General features: G+C 48.1%; 1 protein-coding gene across 1 annotated transcript in view; it reads left to right on the plus strand.

Annotated features, from left to right (window-relative positions):
* The window catches only part of ADORA2A (adenosine A2a receptor), a 22,580-nt gene extending 12,647 nt beyond the window's left edge, over positions 1–9,933 (plus strand). Inside the window, exon 2 of the mRNA XM_019506865.1 lies at positions 5,329–9,933. Coding sequence (XP_019362410.1) covers positions 5,329–6,289 — 961 coding nt within the window. The 3' untranslated portion in view covers positions 6,290–9,933. The remainder of the gene's footprint in view (positions 1–5,328) is intronic.
* The last annotated feature ends 12,204 nt before the right edge of the window (positions 9,934–22,137 follow it).

Here is a 22,137-nt window from a genome sequence, read left to right on the forward strand (position 1 = left end):
CCCACAAGCCGCTCTGGGTACAGCTGCTTTTATCAGTATTCACCACTGCCAGAGCCAAGCAAGTAAGTCTGGGGTGGGGGGGAGGGATGGGGGTGTAGGTTCACCAGGGGGAGACACCCCACTCCTAGTGGGTCTTGTCTCCCTCCCTGCCATGGGTTATTCCCCATCCACTGTTCACACCTGCCCCCCTACTCCACCTCTGGGTTACACCTACCCCCATCTCCCAGAGGCCCCCCAAACCGCTCTAGCCTGCTGGATCCTCAACCCCGTGGCTAGCCACCCCATCCCGACTTGTCTGATTTTGGGCAGCCATTTTGAATTGATTTAACCTCCCTCTAATGCCCCTGGATGTCTGTACTTAGCCTAAATGGACAAAGGAAGTGGTATTAGACTAGTCAGAACTTTTTTGTTTAGCACTCAATTCACTCAAACATTTAAAAAACAGTTGGAAGAAATATGTTCCTTTTAAAAATTCAGTATCTTTTCTCTAACCCGTAATAACTGAGAGTGCTTCCTCTGGTCCACTGAAGGAAGAATACCACACAGTGAAGGAGACAAGACTAGATGTAGCTAGTATTCTGAGGTGTGTGTATATATACCAGACTTATATATACCGTCCCACCCCCAAAAACAAAAAAACCCAAAAAACACAGCAAATTTTCAGGCCTTTCTGGCAAAATAACCAGGTGTTTGCATTTAATTGAAAGGGTGCTCCACAGGTTTTTAAGAGACAGATGCTTGACTGCAATCTCAGATCTTGTACAGGCTTGTCCATCCTACTGGAAGAGATAGACTGGAATATCTTTGAGGAAAAGTCTTGCCTAAGGGAAGAATGATCTTCAGAAGGTAGGGAAAGAAAGGGTACACTTGGGTATAGTTAAAAGAGTTCAGGCTAAGCACTGTGCTTAAAAATATCCCATAATTTTTAAATTTTGTTTTCCAAAACAATCAGTAGATAACTGTGCAGAATTTGATGAATGCTTCCAGTGTTTTGTAAATGGTCTGCTGATGCCACAAGGAATTAAGAGAGAGAGGACAGTCCATCAGGTTAGTTGCTAATATCAAATTCCAAAATTTAGCAGTGGTGCGTTCTTGAAGCAGAGAGAGACGCAGGCTCTTGAATGGTCCGGGAAGAACAGTTGGCTGCATCTCTAAGATGGCAGGTATGCTGAAAGCATGCGCTTGCTGGCATAATAAACCTGGGTGTTATAAATAAAACTGGCTGGGTATTCTTAGTTCCAGGGTGATGTGGCTGGCCAAGAACAGTTGGTGCTTTCCAAGCTCTTTGGGGCAGCACAGGCTCCAGAGGGCATAGTGCCCAGTGTGTGCGTCCGTGTGTTTGTTATAGAGGTATTCCCATGGAGAAATGGCAGGTAGGTAGGGTGCACTGAGAAGAGGAAGAGAAGAGGTTTTTTCCTGCAGCCAAATGGAAAAGTTCTCTCAGATTGCCACCTGCCTATATTGTCCCCCTGCGAAAGACAATAACCTCAAGTAGGTATCTTTCAGCTTCTGATCACGTTCAGTCAATGGCAGTATCAGATAGAGCTGCAGACCTGTGGTCCCACTCTGAAGCAAAGCCAGGAGCTAACCAATGTGAAAGTAATTATATGGCACTCTTTATCTGAGGGTCATCCTGCACTTAGTAATCCTTTGTCTGGCTCATTGCTTGCCAGCCCTGAAGGGAGTATTCCTCAGAAACAGTCGAAGGGACTGACCTTTTGAGTAGTATGATTTTATTTCTCTTTATTTAAAATTTCATCTTTGGTCCCCATCACTAAGGCACCTGGGGATGTGACAGCAGTGACTCCAGTCTTGGTGTAGCTTTTCAATTTGTAGAAGCTCTGGCTCAACTACTTGCTAGGTTACAGTTGCAAGGAGGTTAGTCACCTTCCCCCGGTCCTTCAGAGTTGTATAGACCTTGCTTGTGTGCAGTGGAGTCTCATGCGTCAGCTGTCTCTCAGCACTGGTCGATTCTAGGAGTGCAGTGCCTTGGGCATCAGTCATGTGCCCAGCAATCATTAACATGTGGTTTTGCACATGGGAACTGATTATGCGGACCAAAGGAGTAGTGCTTAGACGCTACATTTACTGCTACCTGTCAGGAAGCACAGAGGGTTCAACCTTTAATGGCCATATTGGCGGCCACCAGTGATGGGAGAAGGAGGATTTTTGATGGAGGATTTCATGAAATGGGGGTTAAGTTCCAGACTGAGGCTACGAGAGATCTGGATACTGTGCCGCAGGATTTCTTATGCAGCCATAAGCTGTGTTTGTGCCTCTGCTCCATATCTGTAAAATGGGGACATCCTCCCTTTGTTTGTCTTGTGTATTTAGGTTGTAAGCTGTTTGAGGCAAGGACAACCTTATATGTATTTTTAGTGTCTACCACATTGTGACCCTAATTGGGAATATTACAGCTTCATAATATAATAATTTGTAATAAGCCCCAAACTATGTAATGGCAAAGCTTTCTAGCCAACAAGTACCATACCGCTAGCCCTGTATCACAGAGAACTGACCAGAGAAAGTCTTAAGTGCAATCCCCAGTAGCCAACAGGATTTGGGAATCGGGGCTAAGGAGGGGACAGATGTGTAGGGAAGTTCATATGAGTACGATTCCTTTGGAGCAGTGTGGTCTGAACCTGGGCTGGGGTCTGTTAAGGATTCTGCCAGTAACCAATCTTATAGTGTAAAGAAAACTGTCCACCAATAAGAGGTGAGAAGACATTGTTTTTTGGGTGCCCCATTCCAGACACTTAAACCCTGAATCTTCAGAAGTGTTGGGGACTTGCAGTTCTGACCAGCGCCACCCCTGTTCATGTGTGCTCAGCGCCTCAGGCCCATGGTGTCTCTAGCTGAGCCTCAGAAATTGAAGTGTCCCAAATGACCAGAAACTTTCAGAATGTTTTGGCCTTAATGTACTTGTCCAAAATAGGAACAATCTTACAATGAACCACTTACTAGAGAATTGTAAGGCCTAACTCCAAAACCTAGTGGAGATCCCTAAATGAGGTGCTATGGAAGGGCATCCAGTTTTAGGTTGATACTCGCTACCACCTACTGTGTCCTCTAGGACAGTGAAGCAAAGAGCCTGTTTGGGTTAAAAACTGGTTCACAAGCCTTTAAATCCTCTTGCATGGGAATCCCCAGAGGGTAAGAACATGGAGGAAGGGGAGGAGTTTGTAAGCAGCTGTAATAAATGTATTTTTAGTGGGAGGGAAGGACATCTCCAGCCGTGGGATAACAGCTGTTCAATTTCAAAATTCCTCCCGACAGAGATGCAGCCAATTCTCGTTGCTTTTTTTTTAAAGCTTCAAGTTCCTTCAGCAGATCTCTTGCTGCCTTGTTTTGATTTTAAATATAAGTTTTGAATCACAAGTTGTAGTTTGATTTGTGTCAGTGGGATCTGAATTGAAGAGCAACCCCCTTTTCCTCTCACATCCCCAATATAGAGTACGCTCAGCCGCGCTCAGAGGTTTAGATGAGCGCTACAAGTTTCTAGAGAAACCCCTTCATCATCTCTCCAGAACCTGGGGGAGGGAGACTTTTCCCAGATCTGAGGGAAGAGCCAGAGGATGCTTCTTGTCCTCCCAGCCTCCTTTGTGTGTGTGTGGGGGGGGGGGATTGGATTGGACTAAGTGATCTCTGGAGGTCTTGTCCAGCCCTACTTCTCTTATGATTTTTCTCTCTATGATTCTCCCCCGCTCTTCCACTTTTTCTGCCTTTTGAACTGTCATTTTAAAATGAACAAAGGGAATAACAGTCCATATGTGCTGCTGGTGCCTCAATCCCCTTTCCGTGGTCCTTCATCGGTGACTGAGAACATGTGCCAAGCCCAAGTTCTGCACTGTGGCTGGGAGAAGCAAGGCCCCTCCTCTGAGCTCACATGAAGAGCAGAGCGTGTGTGGGAAAAGCAAGCCCATGGAGAGAGAGTTGTCTTTGTTGTTTTTTTTAATGTTTGTTTGTTAAAGAAATGGAGATGGAGAAGCAGGGAGTGGGAATACGGGGCGACATGGGAGACATCTTACCATGATCACGCACACATGAGGTCAGGCACAGTGTGGGATCAGTGCTAGACAATGTGGGAACTCTGCCGTTCCTTCTCCGTGCGAAGTGCTACTTAGGAAAGGAAATTGTATTGAAATATGAAACCATCCCTCTGCTTCACATTTCTGTGGAGCAAAGCTAGTGCCACCAGCTCAGGACCTGCAGCTGCCTGCTAGTTCTCAGCGACCGGCTGGTATTTAGGACAGGTCCCTTGGTCTGTCATTAGGGTCTTACCAGGTTGCCGTTTTCTCTCTCAGAATATTTGAGTGGATTTATTCCTGGGTGCATTGGCTTGGGACAGGCTTAGCGATGCCTTCCTTACAGTTCTGTGTGTTGGCCCAATCTGTAATACGGCCCTTTTATGAAAATCCTTGTTCTGAGCCTACCAGTCATGCTGAATTACTGTTAACGTGGAAGGCACATCTGCCAGCATTGTTCAGCTGGCAGCATCCATTTCTACCATTAGTATCAATACAATACTAATCCCCCTCTCTGCACTAGTACTACACTGGTGATACTGAAATCCTTAGGATGTTCATCAAAATCAGGTCAGTGCCACTGGAATTCAAAGTCCAAGACTCCTGGACTGGCTCTGATTGTGGACCAGTAGCATGCTCTGTATCTGGGACTCTCATTCAGGCTCTGTGATGCTGGGCCACTAATACAGTATCCGTGAGCTCTCTGTTACTAGTCAGCTGTACTGTCCACCCAGGGCTTTACCTACACTCAGATATGGAGCTAGCAAAACTTTTCTTTAGGATTTTCTCCTTTGCAGAATGGAAGAACTATTTCAGTATTTGCTGGTAAATGGAAGTGAAGTTTGTGCATTCCTCTGGGTGCTTCTTTTATGTGTCGAGGAGTCGGCGCAGGGCTGCCACCCTTTGCTTTGACAATCAACCTAACAAGTTTATGATGATGCTTGAGAGATGCAAGGGAAGGGAAGGCAGGTGGATTCTGGTGGGGGGAGGAGGGGGAGGGTTTATACAGCTCACCTAATATGCTGTCACCTATCCTTCAACACCCAAGAATGGATGAAATAAATTAAGAGGGTGTCCAATATCACTGTAGATCCTGCGGGGGTTGAGGCAAATGGGCTGTGCTCTGCAGTTCAGTAAGTCTTTGGATAGGCATGTGACAGCTAACTGGAGTATTTCAGGACAAGTTTCTCCTCTTCCTGCACTCCACAGGGACAGGCCATTGGAGGGTTACTTAGGTGTCCTCTAGGTGTCAGGTGTTTGTGCCAGTTACACTGCTATAATTCTTCTCTCCTCTGTTTTTCAGGTACAATGGTTTGGTGACTGGCTCACGTGCCAAGGGTATCATTGCCATCTGCTGGGTCTTGTCCTTCATCATTGGCCTGACACCCATGCTGGGCTGGAACAAATGTTCCCAGAGTGAAGGTCAGGATACCAATAACTCGTCTCCAAACAACTGTAGCAACAGGATGGTGGCTTGTCTCTTTGAGACTGTAGTCACCATGGAATACATGGTCTACTATAACTTTTTTGCCTGCGTGTTGTTACCCCTCCTCATCATGTTTGGCATCTATTTGAAAATCTTCATGGCAGCCCGGCGGCAGCTGAAACAGATGGAAAACAAGATGGTGCATGGGGAACGCTCGCGGTCCACTTTGCAGAAGGAGGTCCATGCAGCCAAGTCCTTAGCCATCATTGTTGGACTTTTTGCCATCTGCTGGCTTCCACTCCACATTATAAACTGCTTCACTCTTTTTTGCCCAGGTTGTACCCGTCCTCCCCTCTGGCTGATGTACCTGGCCATTATCTTGTCTCATGCCAACTCCGTAGTGAACCCATTAATCTATGCCTATCGGATCCGGGAGTTCCGACACACCTTCCGGAAAATTATCAGTCAGCATATCCTGGGAAGGAAGGAGCAGTTTAAGACCGGTACTGCCAGCTCTCGGACTTCAACTCATGGTGGGGATGGGGAGAATGCCAGCATAAGGATCAGTGAATATGCCCTGAACGTATACACCAATGGGGAGATCCACAGAGACCCTGAAAAGCAGGACCTGAGCAAATGCAAGGCAGGTTTGGAATGGCACCAGAATGGGAGTGCATTGGACATGGAAACAAATGGGCATATTCCACATTCTTGCAAAAACGGGGACCTCTCAGAGGCATGTAAGAACATGGAGCTGCTTAGTGAAGAGCTGATTGGGACATCTGCCTCTTACTCTGATCTGGAGAGTTCAACCTTTGCAGCAGCTGATGTTTCCTGATGACTTGTATCGAGTCTTCCTGATCAAATTATTTTTTTTTGCCCTGTCAGATGCCTCTATATGGGAGAAAGCGAGGCTGGGAAGAAAGGGAAGTCTGTGTCCATGTCTTTCTGGTGAAGGGGGTCCTTGCCCAGGACTGATGGGAAGATCCTAAGAGCTGGGCCGGAGAAAAGTAATGAGAGAGTTTTGAATGGACTATGGAAGAAGGAAAACTCTATCTGTCAAAGGTCCAGCTCTGAGACACAGAGAGAAGCAAACTAAGGTCAAAGCTGACATCCTGAGCTGAGCACCAGGAGACTGTTAATTCAGGGTATATTGTGCTGTTCTCCACTGTACTATGTGTCTGTGGATGTGTGTTGGTCTAGTTGTCTTCACCCACAGAAATAAAGGGCTGGTTAGAAGTATTCATGTCTTCATGAAGAGGGGTGGGGCTTTTAAGTCTGCAGCCTCTGTTAAAAATGTAAAGGGCATAACCCTGCCTGCTGGTCAGGAACAGTACCTAGGAAGTGAAGGGATTCTCATCCGGACCTTTGGACACCTTAAACTATATAACTGTTTTACTTTGTCATTGTTGTTTTTAAAGCTTAACTGCACCACAGGTTTCCTGACTTTTCTTATCACCACTAAATCACATCATCGTAGGACCTGCTTCTTACTTATAACGGTTAGCAGTTGAAGCATGACTATACACAGCTCCCAACCCTGCCCATGTCCCTGATAGACCCAGCATGTTGAAAGAAACTAGTAACTATATTTCACAGACCCCCATTTCATTTAAAGAAGTATGAATATGAACTTATTTTAAATAATTTATATTAGCCAAGGGGCAGAAGGCATGATAAGGTGGCAACCTGGAGACCAAATGGTTCAGAGAGGCAGAAGCTTTCAGAGGCAACAGCCTGCTTTGTCAGATACTAAGGGGTGAGAGCAGATCTGTGTTCTGCAGGTAACAGTGCGACAAGGCAGGGGTAGGGAAAGGTGCCCAGGAGGTGTTGACAGGTTTGGTGGATGGCTGGCAGGTGCACTGGGAGCAGTAGAAGGGGATAGGCTGGAGCCAGGGCCAGGTTTGTGCTGTCTTAAGAGTCATCTCTCTCCATCTGTCTTTGTATCTGCCCAGCTATATGTGCAGAATTAATCATTCTGTGTCCATCGACCAATTTTATCTCCCATTCCCTCTGCCCTCTGGTTTAGAAATATTTTCTCCTTTGAGCATAAAGTATTTTAGAAAACTGAACTGACCCTGAAAGCCTGAAATTCAAGTGAATCCAAGTTCATGAAACCTATTTTTCCTAGAAAATTGACAACTGGGAAATCCCATGTGTTTTGGTAATGTGTGGATGTAAATTGTGAAAGAGTGTATTGGACTTCAGGGAGACATGTCTGCGTGGGGCATTCCTATAGTTTGAGAGCAGAATCAGCTCATGTTTTGGGGAACTGGAAACCAGAAATACTAGTTTAACTCTTGGTGTTAGCCTGCCATAAAACAGAATCTAGTCTGCATCTCTTGCAGGGTGTATTATAGTGTGGTGTGTGCTAAAGGGTTTTTACTTGATCTGGGGATGACAGCACTACTTGTTATTAGTGAAGTCCCTTAACTCCAAGGAAGGTCAGTAAGATCTTTATGCTGCCCCCCCGCCCCCCCCAGCTTCTATCCTACATGTGCCATATATGCGCTGTTCTGGAGACTGCCTCAGTGGCTTCTCTAAATGAGTATTACAGTATTAGACTTGGGTATCACAAGGCTTTGAGGGTGAAAGGCAGGCATTGGCTTCCCTGTTAGAAAGCAAGGAGTTTACCCATTCCAGAGATTTTCAGATCTGCTTTCTGATCCTGAAGCACCATGAGATTAGACCTCAGTCCTGCTTCTGGGACAGATTTGTACATTGAGCATCCCAGCTCTCAGATCAGTGTAATTCTTGGGGAGAGGAATTTTGAGAAGTGCAGGAGGGAGGAGCACTGCTGGTGTGCATTTTTCTTTGGTCTTTGTTTTAAATATTAGTAAACTTAAATGAAAAGCCAGCTTTTTTTTCTTTTCCTGCAAGTTCCCTGGCTGAATCTGAGACTGGCTTGTAACTGAGAGCATTTAACTAAAATTTCCCCAGGGATTGTTATGGTGCTTTCTGTGAGTCCTCTACAAAAGGACAAGGCAAGTATTAGAACAATAGACTTCACAGTTTAATTGAGTTACTGTTTTTGGCATGAGTCTTCCATGTTGTCTCCTTACGTCGTCAGAGGGATGGATTAACACAACAACGCTGTAAACACCCATTAAACCATTTCCCTGTTCCTTTACATCACTGTTAGCCCCTCTGAAGGCATCTTTGGGGTGTTATTACCCTTGTTTTTTTCTGGTGGAATATCTCTGGGTAGTTCAGGGGATTAAACCTCTGCCCTTCGGTAACCTCCCACCAGTGGAGGAATCCATGAAGGGAAATGGGGTGGAGGTGTCTGATCATCTCTGAGCTTGCTCTGGAACTGAAGTGCTTCTAAGAATAACACCAGCTTACATCCTGTGTTTGTCAGTAACAATTAGTTCCACAAAGGAGAGCAGGGATGTGTGGGAAAATACCAGCGTCACTCGTGATGAAAGCATGTCCTCTCGTGTTCTCATTGCCATTGCAGGGGGATCTGACACGTTGCATCAGACTTGACAACAGCCAACACAGGCTCGCTGCCTTCCATTGCTACCTGAGTTTCTTCACACCCAAACATGGCAGTTTCTTCACTACTGTCTGCTTGCTGCAAGAACAGGGTTGACTTATGTGGGTGCAACAAACCTGGGATGGTCACTCTGGAAAACTATTTGGCTAAGCTGGGTTGCTGTGCAAACTCTGTTGGTCTCCAGATGTTGCGGAATTGGCTTCCGCACTGTTTAAGGCTTTTGACCAACTGGTTCAAGTACCATTTCAGTGCTGAAATGATTAAGGCCCAGAAGGAAAGGGCAGGGAATGAAATCTTGTCTCCCAAGGGTAGGGGAGCTGAGACTGGGACTGATTTGTGGGATGCCCGTAGGACTGCAGGGGCCTTCACTAGATGGACATTCCTTCCCAGGAGGAGTGGGGCAGTGTCGTTTGCAAGAATTTGGGGATGTTGCAATCAGCCAGGGAAGAGTGAATGGTAAAATGGAGCCCATTTGGTTGCAGACTGTGCATCTTTGGTTGAGGTGTGTTGGAGATGGACCTTCAGGATATGAACTCAGTATGCTCATTGAGGGGAAATGCCAGAGAAGCAGGTGAGAGCTACTACTCTGTGCTGGGTATATGCAAGGATCTCTAATTATCAGAAATGGCATTCGTTGGGAAATGACTGGCATAGGTGTGGACACTGCTGGCCCATGCTGGTTACGTCTACACAACAAACTTACTGTGCCCAGCAGCATCAGCACCTTAAGCCTGCTGCACTGCCCCTTGGGGCTGACTCCTCAGTGCAGTGTATCTGTGCTTGCACAGTGCTTCAGGTGGGCTGATCAGCACTGCTGAGCAGCAGGGTCAAGTAGCCATGCAGACTGCTTTGGGTTAGCAGGTAGCCTGAGCAGCGTGGCCCATCTGAAGTTGTCTCTGCTGGGGACGGTATGTTTACTAGGTAGCTGTGGCCCCAAACGCAGACACTGGTTGTTTAGCTCCACTTGACAGTATTGGCAACCCCAGGTGCTCAGAGACTGTGCATTTGGATGAAAAACATGTAATTAAAAAAATAAGGGCATTTGAGGTTTGTCTTTGTTGCTGTCCTGCTTTTGAGCCTTGTTAGGGTTCATATTTTCCTGGTTTGTTCTGTATTTAGGAGGGGAAGTACAGATGCCCATGTGAGCAACCAACTTCAAGAACTGGCACTGTAACAGAGACATCGCCTATCACAAGACTCATGTTATTGTGATTGGCAGTGCTGTGGCCTCATCACCATGCTCAGTCATGACAATGGCCAGTCCAGATGCAGAGACCTGGGAAGCTGAGTGCCCCTCTTCCCCTCCGCTTCAGCCTTTTCAACTGTTGGTCTATTTTTGAGAAACATGCCCCCTCTTAAAATATTTCAGTGACAAAGGTCAGAGGTCAATGTGAAGGGGAAAGGGCAAGCACGTCTTCCTCTCCCTCTTCCCACCCCCCCATCTCTTGTTAGTGGGGAATGTGTAGCTGATGAAATACAGCTGTTCTGGATAAGCTAAGATGTGGCTGAAATAAAGGGCAGGGGAAGACGGAGAGTGACGACTTAGGGAGTCGAGATGCAGAGCCCTGGTGTTACAGGAAAGAGGCAGGATTCTGCAGGAGTCAAGTTTCACTGAACTGGAACATTCTGCTAAAAATGGCCCTAACCCCCATAGAGAGAGAGAGAGAGATCTGGTGCCTTATTCTATGCGAGGGAATTCAATGAATTTCACCATTCCCAGGAGGCAAGTTGCAGTGTTTATTTGCCTTGCAGGGATTCGGACAGAGTTCTGGCTTAGGGCCACGACTAACTTCATTGAGAGTCATGCTAAGGCCCATTGCCTCTGCTAGGTGCTGTCTTGATTGCGTGTGTGCAACACAACACGTTACCACTTTATTTTGCATAGCATCTTCCAGACCAGCTGTATTCCTGAGTGTTTTGGAAGCTTGAATAGGGCAGCTGAGAGTCCAGCAATAGCTGAGAAATATGTCCCAGCAAGGCAGCATGTAAAAGTTGGTACGTGGTGGGAGGGTGGGCAGCGAGTGCATGCCTGTGGATGGTGGCTGTGCCAGCTAGAGAATGAGGCCTTGGGTTACAAACAGGCTTGGAAGAAATTGGGACTAAGCTGAGTTTTTGTTCACCTTTTGAATGGAACTGGCTTTGAGGCTGAAGTGGCAGGGAGGTGGGATTACCTTAAACTTCTTCCCCTGGTCTCCATTTCGGTTCAGCTTTGCACTGTGATTCTGGTCAAGGTCAAAAGCTTCTGTGCCTAAATCCTGTGTCGCTTCATGTTCCCAGCCAACTAGAAACGGGCTGCTCCCAGAAATGTCACAAGAGACTTTGTCCTCAGGAAATGTCCACCATGCTTCCATCCCTGATTGGACTATCAGGGAGGACTCTCTGAAATGGGCTGCACAGGCAGGGTCATCTGAACATGCAGCCAGCTTGTGAAGAGATGTTGGGCACATATATGTGGTGGGGGTGAAGTTTTGGGTGTGTTGTGTTGGCCTAACAGACCTCAAGAGTAGGATAACCTGTCACATTAACTGTACTCAGCCAGATGCTTCCCTGGAGAGAGAGGACTCCTGTGGGAAGGACTGAAATGCAAAGCCTGTCCAGTTTGCTGAGCAGGGCACCTGTCCTTGGAGGAGAGGGTGGTTCTGGAGGGTTGGGGCACGTTTGGGGTAGGGGAGGATCCTGGAGGGTTCTCAGGTGTTCCCAGGGGAAGCGTGCTGGAGGATTCAAGGGGTTGAGGAGACAAATGTGCTGAAGTCTCTCTTTGGGAGAGACTCAGGCAGGATTCAGGGGGTGGGGGAAGGTCACCACAAGTCCTGGGGCCCAGCAGCATGCCGTAGGATTTGCGGGGAGGTAGATGGGGTGTGTGCCTTGACTATCCGGGGCTGTTCACAGCAGGGAGAGCAGCCCATTCCCACCTGATTGGTATGCAGCCAAGGCAGAAGGGATTTTTCTCACCCTACCCCCTTCAGATGCTCTTTATTTCCTCCTGCCTTGATGTAACCCAAGGCGCCTCTGATGAGCCTAACCATGTTTTAGAGGAACAGATAAACGCGCTGAAGCCATGCCCTTGCAAAGTGGGTTGCGTCCCAAGTGCAGACCACTAGCACAGTGTTTAGGAAGCTGCCTAAAGATCAGCTCTTTCTTCTATTGCCTTTTTCACTGAATCTGCTCTGCATCAGACCTGGCACCTCCCTGCGGTCCTGAGAGCAGAAGAGGTCCCAGGCTGATGTTAATCTTCCCTGTGGCAGCATGAACTATGAGTAACTGAAACAAGGTAACACCCGTTGGTGAGTCTCTAAAATGCCAGAATCAGGTCTGGGTCCTTTCTTTGTGGCTTTCCAGGAAGCTGGGTCATGTCAAGCCAAAACAGGCCAAAATCAGGGCTGGAACCTACTGATCCTAAAGCGCCTTTTGCCTCCACTCCTGGCCTCCTTCCCACTTGCCCTCAAAGCAGATGGTTCCTTTCCTCCACTCTGCAGAGCCTCTGTCCCCATCTCGGTTTGTCTCCTGGTGTTCCCTGGCACAAGGGAACCCAAACACACCGACGTACATGCTGCAGTCTAGGAGATCCCCACCCCTTTAATTTAAAAATGTTGTAACTTATAGGTGGGATGTCCTCATGTCCCTCTCTCTGCATCTGGAGAAAGTGGGAGCAGCCTGAAACGGGCATGGTGGGGAGAGGTAGAGTCTGTGTGCCTGTAAATGTATTGTTAAGTGCATTGACTACAATTTTTGAATGTGTGAAGTTGTCAGACTGCTGGGCAGGAAATGCCCTGGTGCTGCTGAATGTGATGTCTTGGTTAAGTTTTTTATTGAGCACTAAAATAAAATATATTTATAAAAGACAGCGTGAGTGTTTTTGTGTCCTAGTGCTGGGACAGACAGCCAGCTCCTGGTTTGGTCGGACAACAGCAACATCATTATTATTATTGTTGTTATTATTTAACTTCTGGGATTAACCCAACAGAAAGGAGAGTTTTCCATCCTGTTCCATTCCCCATCCTCTGACTCCTTCTTTTAGACTTCTGTTGAAATTCTTACATTGCTCCGCAATGATGGACCCCTAGAGTCTCAAAGGTCTATCACATCTCTGGCTTCCTGGGAGCCATAGGCTTGGCAGCAAGAGGGCATCACGTTTATGTGCTGTGTAATTGCAGCCCATCTGTCTGCCTGAGGTGTGCAGGGCAGTGTGGCCTATCAGGGCAGTAGTGAAACATGCAAATACTACAGACACCTACTTGGAGGTAACACATGCACCGCAATGCAACTCTGCCAGCTGGGACCCGAGCACTGGCTGGTGTTGTTAGTGTTATCGGTGCACTTCAGACTTCCTGCCAATAATGCTCTGGCTACCCCATTGCTCTCACACCCTGCATCGCTCTGGCAAAGCAAGAATGGTGCAGGTTGGGGTTGGAAAGCTGTGGCAATCTTGGCCCTTGGTTAATTTTTGGGCTCCAGAGAGGGCATGGCCCCTCCTGCTGCTCTAGTACTCCTGTCAGGCCAGTGTACAGCAGCTGTGTCAGGACACAGGAAAAGCTGTGTCCGGCTTTCCTCCATAGCAGCTGTGAAGCGCAGTTCAGGGAAAGCTGATCTGCTACCTCAGCATCAGGCATACAGAGATGATAAAGTGACAGTTCCCCAGGCTGCTGGTGAATAGAAACTCCACTCTCAGACCTCTTTCTGAGGGGGCTAGTGCCCCCCCCATACCAGGCACTGTGACCCCACTGTGAGAAGGAGCTGGTGTCCCTGTTCCCTACAGACTAGCAGTGCCTGAGCTGTGCAATCAAGTGTGTCAGTGAAAAAGCCTTTTTTCACAAACACTGTGTGTTTTGTTCTGAAGCATCAAAGGAAAGGAGCTTGGAGGAACAATGGGAGTTTGCCACAGTACAGCAGGAGCTCTTGGAGGAACAATGGTTGTACCTGTCCTGCAGGAAGAAAGCAGAGTACTTGGAAGAACATAGTGAGTTTCAAAACACATTTGGCCAGCTCTGGAGCCCTAACCCTTGAGCATGACTGCTTGGCTCCTGCAATCCCAACCAACATAGGCAAAGGCAGGAAACAGAGACTTCACAGGGCTTTAGTTGCAGCCCCATGCTGAGATGTGCCTGAATTATAATTTAATATCCACTGGATTCTTTGGGAAAGAGATGATCATTCATCATCCACTGGGGACATGGGAGTTCTTGTCTATCTCTAGCTTCCACTTGCCTAACATGGTGGCAATGGTGTGAGGCAGTTAGGTCTAGGGATGTCATTGTCATGTTAGGTCTGGGACCTAAACTACCCAGATATCTGCTGGGAGGAGCAGTCAGGTCTGACCATTTGCGCAGGTTCCTAGCTGAAATACAGGACCTCCACCTTATCCAGGAGGTTCACAGCCCCACTAGGGGAGATGCCTTGCTGGACCTGGTCTTGGCCACTGGGGATGACCTGGTGAGGGGACTGCAGGTCCCTGACCATCTGGGTGACAGTGATCATCTCCTGCTGGAATTCACCATCCAGCGCAGGGTGTTGAGGGCTTATACCAAGATTAAAGCCCCTGACTTCAGAAGGGCCAACTTCAATGGACTTAGGAGATTAGTGGGGGAGGCACTGAGGGCCCAAAAGGCAGAGGATATGGGAATCCACAAGGGATGGTTGTACCTTAAGGGGACAATCCTCCAGGCTCAGAGTGTGACAGTCCCCAAGAGAAAGAAGCGGGGGTAAGAGTGCTCTGAAACCCCCATGGCTCAGCAAAGGTATTCGGGAATGCCTGAGGGCCAAAAGGAAGGCATACACCTGGTAGAAGGGAGGGACTATCACCAAGGAGAAATACTCCCCCTTGGCCTGTGGGTGTAGGAGGGCTATTAGGAAGGCCAAGGCGGGGGTGGAGCTCAGGCTAGTGACCAGGATTAAGGACAACAAAAAGTCCTTCAAATACATTGGGAGTAAGAAGAGGGCACCAGCTAATTTGGGCCCCTGCTAGACTCAAATGATAATCTTGTGGCTATGCCAGATGAGAGAGCTGACATTTTTAACAAGTTCTTTGCCTCTATTTTCTTGAACAGGGACCAGGACATCTCTCCCACCACAGGTAGGGGCAATGTTGGGGATAGCACTGCCAGGCCTCAGGTCTGCGCAGATGTAGTTAGGGATCTTCTGGAAGGGCTGGATGTTTTTAAATCTGTGGGCCCTGATGCCCTCCGCCCACGGGTGTTGAGAGCTGGCGGGAGTCATTGCTGTGCCCTTGGCCCAGCTGTATGAGTGATCGTGGTCCACGGGCCAGGTGCCCAGAGATTGGAAACTAGCTAATGTGGTCCCCATTTATAAGAAAGGGAGAAAGGAGGACCCAGGAAACCATAGGCCCATAAGCCTTACATCGGTCTTGGGGAAAATCCTTGAAAAAATTATCAAGGATCACATCTGTGAGGGGCCAGCAGGGGAAATCAACATGGGTTCATCAAAGGCAGGTCCTGCCAGATCAACCTGATTGCCTTTTATGACCAGGTAACTAAATCTCTGGATGATGGTATCGCCATGGATGTAGTCTTTCTGGACTTTAAGAAAGCCTTTGACACTGTCTCTCACCCCATTCTCATTAATAAATTGATCAACTGTGGCATTGATGCCTACACAGTTGGATGGGTAAGAAATTGACTGATGGGGCACTCCCAGAGAGTGGTGGTGGATGGGTCGTACTCAGCCTGGCGAGATGTGAGCAGTGGGGTCCCCCAGGGCTCGGTCCTGGGGCCTACACTGTTCAACATCTTCATCAGCGACTTGGACAAGGGGGTGGAAAACACGTTGTCCAAGTTTGCCAATGATACCAAGATGTGGGGAGAGGTAGGCACGCATGAAGGGAAAGAGAGGCTGCAATTGGATTTAGACAGACTACAGAAGTGGGCGGATGGTAACAGGATGGGGTTCAATGTAGATAAATGCAGCGTGCTGCACCTGGGGAGAAGGAATCCACAGCATGCATACAAGCTGGGGAGCTCCCCCCTTATGAGCACAGAGGTGGAAAGGGATCTTGGAGTCATTATCGACTCCAAGATGAACATGAGCTGTCAATGCCAGACAGCAGCCAGCAAAGCCAACCGCACCTTGTCATGCATCCAAAGATGCATCTCAAGCCAGTCCAGAGAGGTGATACTCCCACTCTTCGCGACATTGGTCAGGCCACAATTGGAGTACTGCATCCAGTTCTGGGCACCACACTTTAAGAAGGATGTAGCCTGCCTTGAGAGGGTTCAAAGGAGGGCCACCCGCTTGGTTGGAGGGCAACAGGGCAGGCCCTACGAGGAGAGGCTGAGGGACCTGAACCTGTTCAGCCTCAGCAAGCGGAGGTTGAGGGGGGATTTAGTGGCTGCCTACAAACTCGTTAGGGGAGATCAGCAGCAAATAGGAAGGGCCCTATTCCCCCCAGCAGTATGTGGGGTGATGAGGAACAATGGCCAGAAGCTGCTGGAGAATAGGTTTAGGTTAGAGATTAGGAGGCATTATTTCACTGTTAGGGTGGCTAGGATCTGGAACCAACTTACTAGGAAAGTGGTCCTCGCTCCTACCTTGGGTAAATTCAAAAAGAGGTTGGACGAACACCTGTCTGGGGTCGTGTGATCCCAGCACATGCTCTGACCAGTGACGGGGTTAGACTAGATGATCTGCTCAGGTCCCTTCTGACCCCAAACTACTGTGAAACTATGAAAGCCCAAGGACACCAGGTAAGTATGGCTGATAACGACTAATTTAAAAGCCGTGGGGTTTCCCTGCCTGGCTTTCTTGATATGGGAGCCTTTGGGGGCTTAAAAGCCTGAAGACCCGTTGGCCTCCTCTCTCATCAGGGCAAAGTCTGCAGCAACTGAATGGGCTCAGCACCTCCTTGGAGGCAGACTGTACTTCCGCGGATTACTTCCACAGACCTTACTGTGTCTTATGGATAGGAAAGTTGTATGCCCGCTTCTCCTCTGCCCCCCCATCTCTTCCTTGATATTGTCCTGAGAACAATGTGTGTAAATTGATGGGTACTGGAGACTATCTGAGAGATGAGACTGATGTTCCCTTCCCCTAGGACAGAGAAGTAGGACTGCTTGAACAGGATTCTGTAGATGGGGTTTCTCTTGACCTTCGTGGCCATCTCCCATGCGTTCCTGTGAAAATCCCAGTTTAAATGCATAACGGAAAGGAGAGCCTCAGTAACCAGCAATGGAAACAAACTTTGATGCTACAAGGCAGCAGCTTCCCAGTGAATATGCGGTCCAAGAGGTAAGTGTGATCAGACCAGAGGGATGCCACACCAACAGAAGGGAAGAACAGTCCCTGGTAAGACTCTGCACAGACATGGGAGGCTTCTGCTCAGGACCCAGAAAATAACTCTGAAATGAGCATCTGAAATCTGAGCCTTTGATGTTTGCAGGAAAGAGTCCAAAGCCCAGTGGAGAAACTGAAGGACAGCAGGTTTGAGGGACTGGAGAGCAAGGAACAGAAAGAGCAACATCATCCTGCAGCTTCTGACTGTGGACAGAGGGCTTCACGTGCAGCACAACTTATGTTGGGTTTCATATACTGATGTAAGTTTCCCAATGGATGGGTGTGCAGCAGTGCCAGGTTAGCTGCACAGTAGGTGGCTTATATTACTGTGGCTCATTGCTTGCTGAGCTTCAGCAAGCTGCTGTCCTAGGATGGAGGTTGACAAGGCACATTTTGACTTATACCAATGAACTGTTACCCCAGATGATTTCAGGGGTAATTCTCTACCAGTTTATGTATGTAGACATATGGCATGTGTGTTGTGCAGTAAATTGAATTTAAGCCATAGTCAAAGTGGGGTAGATGTGCAATGCACAGGTTTACACTAGGGAGGGCACATCCATGCCTAGAACAGTTCTGTGTTACTATATTCAAATACATGCATAAGAAACTGGATCAGTAGCTTTGAGCTGCAGGATGAAAGCACCAGGGTAGTTCCCAGGGGTAACCATGCTACAGGCTAAGGATGCAGTTACTGCTTGCATGTTCATAGCTGAGCTGGTTTTAAGCTTAGCTGGCCTGGGGATTCAGAGCTCTGGAGCTGCAGCAGCTTGAATTTGAGCTGCTCAAAGTCCTTGGCAGGCTTGCGCAGCTTTTGCTGAGGTCCAAGTCTGCAGCTTTGCCAGTTTAAAGCCAACTTGGAGTATGTCAGTCACACCCAGATGTAGTGTAGGCAGATCCTTCAACATGGAGTGTCATGCTCCTGCCACTGGTGGTGGGATTGTAGAGGGCCTACATTAGAATGGGATTTGGCCTAGAAAGTCTCTTCCCCCATCCTGAATTAGGAGCCAAAGATGCTCCAGATGGGTACTGTGAGTTTCTGGAGAGCTCCCACCTGGAGGAAAGACTTGCAGCTGTATCCTTTGGAAGGGATCTGGCACTCCCTGGGCTGCCAAAGCCTCCTGTGTTGGATGTGAGGGTAGGGGAAGGCTCTTGTGCTGTGCAGAGAGCCTATCCAAGGGAAAGTGAATAAAAGAGAACTGAACAGTAGGGATCGGTTATATAGGGAATGAAAAACACATCTGGGCCATTCCAGGGTGAGCTGCACTGATGGTGCCTCTTGAACCCATGTCCTGTTATTGTTGGTGTGGAACATGGAGGTCTGGGCCAATAAAAATAAGGAAGGAGGCCTGACAGGCCCAGATTTTATCTTTGAGTTTCATTGTGACCCTTAAAGAGTATAATAAATAAAGTTGACTAAGGAATTGGCAAGTGCCCTATAACATGTAGTCCTGGTGTCAGGACTCAGCAGAATGTTCTGCTTAGCAATGCATTCTCTTGGCTTTGTTTGTTAAGTGCCTAGCTGGGAGGCATGGTGAAGGGCTGAGCAGCAATAGATGCCGAACCCATCTTCAACAGGACAGGTGCATAGTGCAGGGGTATCTGCTGATTCTGGGTGGGGGAGTTCACTTTGGTTCTTTGCGAATTCAACCCCTGGAAATGGAGCCATAAAAGGAAAATGCATTTACAAACTGATGATGTTATTCACAGTGGCACAAATCTGGAGAAGGTGATAAGAACTGCCTGCGCCAGGGACTGGGTCCAGTCTCTCAAATTAGCACAAGCACTTCAGAGGTTTGAACAAACCCCACATTTGACTGTTTCTTGCCTCCATTTCTTCCAGATGGCCCTACTTGCTGCACAAAAAGCTCCAATCACATTAAACCGCTCAAACATTTGGAAGCCTTGGCTGATAGCGAGGTAGCATGAATTCTAGGTTTGATGCTTGATGACTTTTGCAGGAATCCCTTCCTTACCAGGTCTTCTGTCAAATACTGTGAATGGCTAGTGTTTCTTGGGGGCAGAAAAGTGGCTAGGGCTTGACATCTACATGCATCTTAGAAGAGGGATGGGAATCCTATGGTGAAACACTTGAGCAGGCTCTTAATGCTTATAGTATAGTAGGTTAGAAAAATTATCAGTCCTGTTGAGCTTTAACAGTACCTGTGAAGTGATGTACATGCCTGCAGTACTGGAATACTGGAGAAGCACAGCTGTAGGGATTACAGCTAATTTCTTGAGGCACTTTCCTCTAATTTGTGTCCTTGCGATGAAGTTTTTGGTTCCCTCCTCCCATAGAATAAGTAGCACCAGAAATGTCGGCAACAGAGCTGAAAACTTTGAACTGACACAGGTGAACCAGGACCCAATTAGGCTGATGGCTGACCCAACATACAGCCTGAAACATGAAGCTATGCAAAAATGTTTGCCATTGGAAATGGATATCAGGTGCTGCCGTGTCAAAGGAGACTGCAACAAAAGAGATTGAAAAGGATTTGGGTCAGCTTCTTAGTGTTATGTTCAGAGATGGATGGGGGGGAGGCGGCACAGCACTGTCTACATGCACCACCTGTTGTGTTCCTTGCTGGAATGAACCCTTCACCACAACAGAAGCACCTCAGATCAAAGATCTGTTGATAAGTTGCAAGTCTGTGGGGTCTATACGTTGCATTTGGGATATGTAGACAGGAGATTCATGAAGACCAAAATCTCAATCTTGAACACAGGTAAGTCCCAGGGTGCACCTGGTAAGTCAGTGAAGACCAAGTCCCTGAACAAGTACGTTTTTTGGAATTGATATTATAAAAACTTGTAGCTCCCCAGTTGCCACTGGAGAGCATTACAACAGAGAAATCCATTGACTTCTACTGCCTCTCCCTTGTGGCTGGGAAGGGAGAGCAGATGCAGCTTTAGGGAGAAAAGTGCTGCTGGCACCATCATGCCATTGCTTAGGACTGAATTTAGCCCTGGCACTGATGGGTGCCTGTAGCAGGCTGGGGCCTGCTCGGGGTCTGTCTACTGGCCCTGCCCACCTGTTATGGGCCAACCGCCTGCCTTCTTGTCTGCCATGCCTGGTTAGCAATTAATTGTTGTTAATTAAGCAGGAGGCTGCCTGGTGTATGCCCTGATGCCAGGGGGCGCTATCTGCAGCTCTGTTCCTCCCCTACACCACAGCCCAAGCCTCACAGATGGCATCTGTAAATTCCTCTTTATGTTGGGGTCTCGGCCGCTGTGGGCCTACCCCTTTTCTCTCTAGCTAGGCCTGTCAGTCAAAAAACCAAGAAAAACCCAACCCACTAATCAGGGTTTGACTCCCAGGCACGCCTGCATTCACAAACAACCCCCCACCCCACTCGGGCTCCTGCCCCCCTCTGGTGCTGGGGTCAGCTCACCCCCAAATACTGTGCCCTCTGGCGCTGGGGTCCCCACACTGCAGTGGGCCCCCAGTGAGGCCGCCTCCTTCCCCAAATAGCCTCACCCAAACTACCAGTCTTATAAAACTACAAACAAAACATAAGGCTCTGGGCTATTACTTAATGTAGGCTTGTAAGGCCATATAATGGAAAAATGATCATACAGAAACAGGGGAGGCAACATACCTGCTTACTTTAGATGATCATGAGGATGGCTCAGGGCACGGCGTAGTCTTCCAACAGAGACTGCAGCCGCAGCACCGTAGTTATTGGGAGTCTGCCTCCCTGCTCCCCTCTGGCCTGCTCCACTTGCCATTTGTAGGGTCCTGGCCTTCCTCTTCTGACCAGCTGCAGGGCTTGAGCCTTAACCCCTACTTGACAGGCCGGCCATGACTGGAAGGTTCTGGACGTAAAGGGACCCCCCTGTCTCCTAGTAACAGGGTCAGGGTTCCCTGTTACAGCGCCTTTGCCAGCGCTCTCAGCGTGCTGAACTTCAGCCCTCACACTTGGCTTTCAGCCTTTAGGCCCAGCACTGTGAGATGCTGAGCATCTGCTGTGAAGTGATGACGGTCTCAGCATCTGAGACGGACTTTGCTGGGATCTGAGGTGGCTCACTGTCTCCCCAGTGATGCTCAGCACCGTAAAGCAGAAACAGCGCTGTTCTTTCATTTCAGCCATGCCTCTGGCCCAGCGCAGACAGCCTGTCATGCTTCTCTTTAGATACGCGCTGAAAAAGTTACCAGAATAGGGGCATAATCAGGGGGCCAGAGAACTTCAAAGGCTCCCTGAGACCTTCCCTGAATTCCAAGAAGAGAAAATGCTAAAGGCTGCATTAAAAAAAAGAAGCCAGAACTATTCTCTTCTCCCACCATAGGTAACTCGATGCCATGAACAAAGCCTGAGGCCAGTTGTTTGTTGTACAGCTGCAGCCTTTCAGAATTCATGAGAAATAACACTGATTTCCATCCAGAGGAACTATACAGGAATACCCCTTGCTTGCACTAAAGCCTTTAAATCCTCAGAACTAACCCATGCAATATAAAACTAAAGCTAGGCTCCTACGTTCCTCATAGCCACACCTGCCTCAGATGCCAGGAGCAGGACTTGTCTAAACAGAAACCTGCAGCTGTAGCTGTTGCCTCCAAACACCTGTTCTCCCTGGAGTTTCTCTCCCATCCCACTTTCTACATTTCCAAATGAATTTGTACTCAGAATGAGAACCAGACAGCACAGGTTCATTATTAGAGAGGCTAGCAGGGGCTTCTTTTTCCCTATTGTTAGCACCGGGTGACCATGGTCAGATCTGCAGGAAATTTATGACTCTGTTTCCACTGTACAGTGTAGGGGAGAGATACTACCCTAGCCTCCTGCTATCACTCTGTTACACTTCTCCTGTTAGGACCTATGATTTGTGTTTCTCTCTGGGAACCTCTGCATTCAGCCTGCAACTCTTGCAATGACTATTTAGCCCTCTGTCCCCTGCACAACTGT

This window comes from Gavialis gangeticus, unplaced genomic scaffold (genome assembly GCF_001723915.1).
Source record: "Gavialis gangeticus isolate Ggan-Ray unplaced genomic scaffold, GavGan_comp1, whole genome shotgun sequence".
Lineage (NCBI taxonomy): Eukaryota > Metazoa > Chordata > Crocodylia > Gavialidae > Gavialis > Gavialis gangeticus.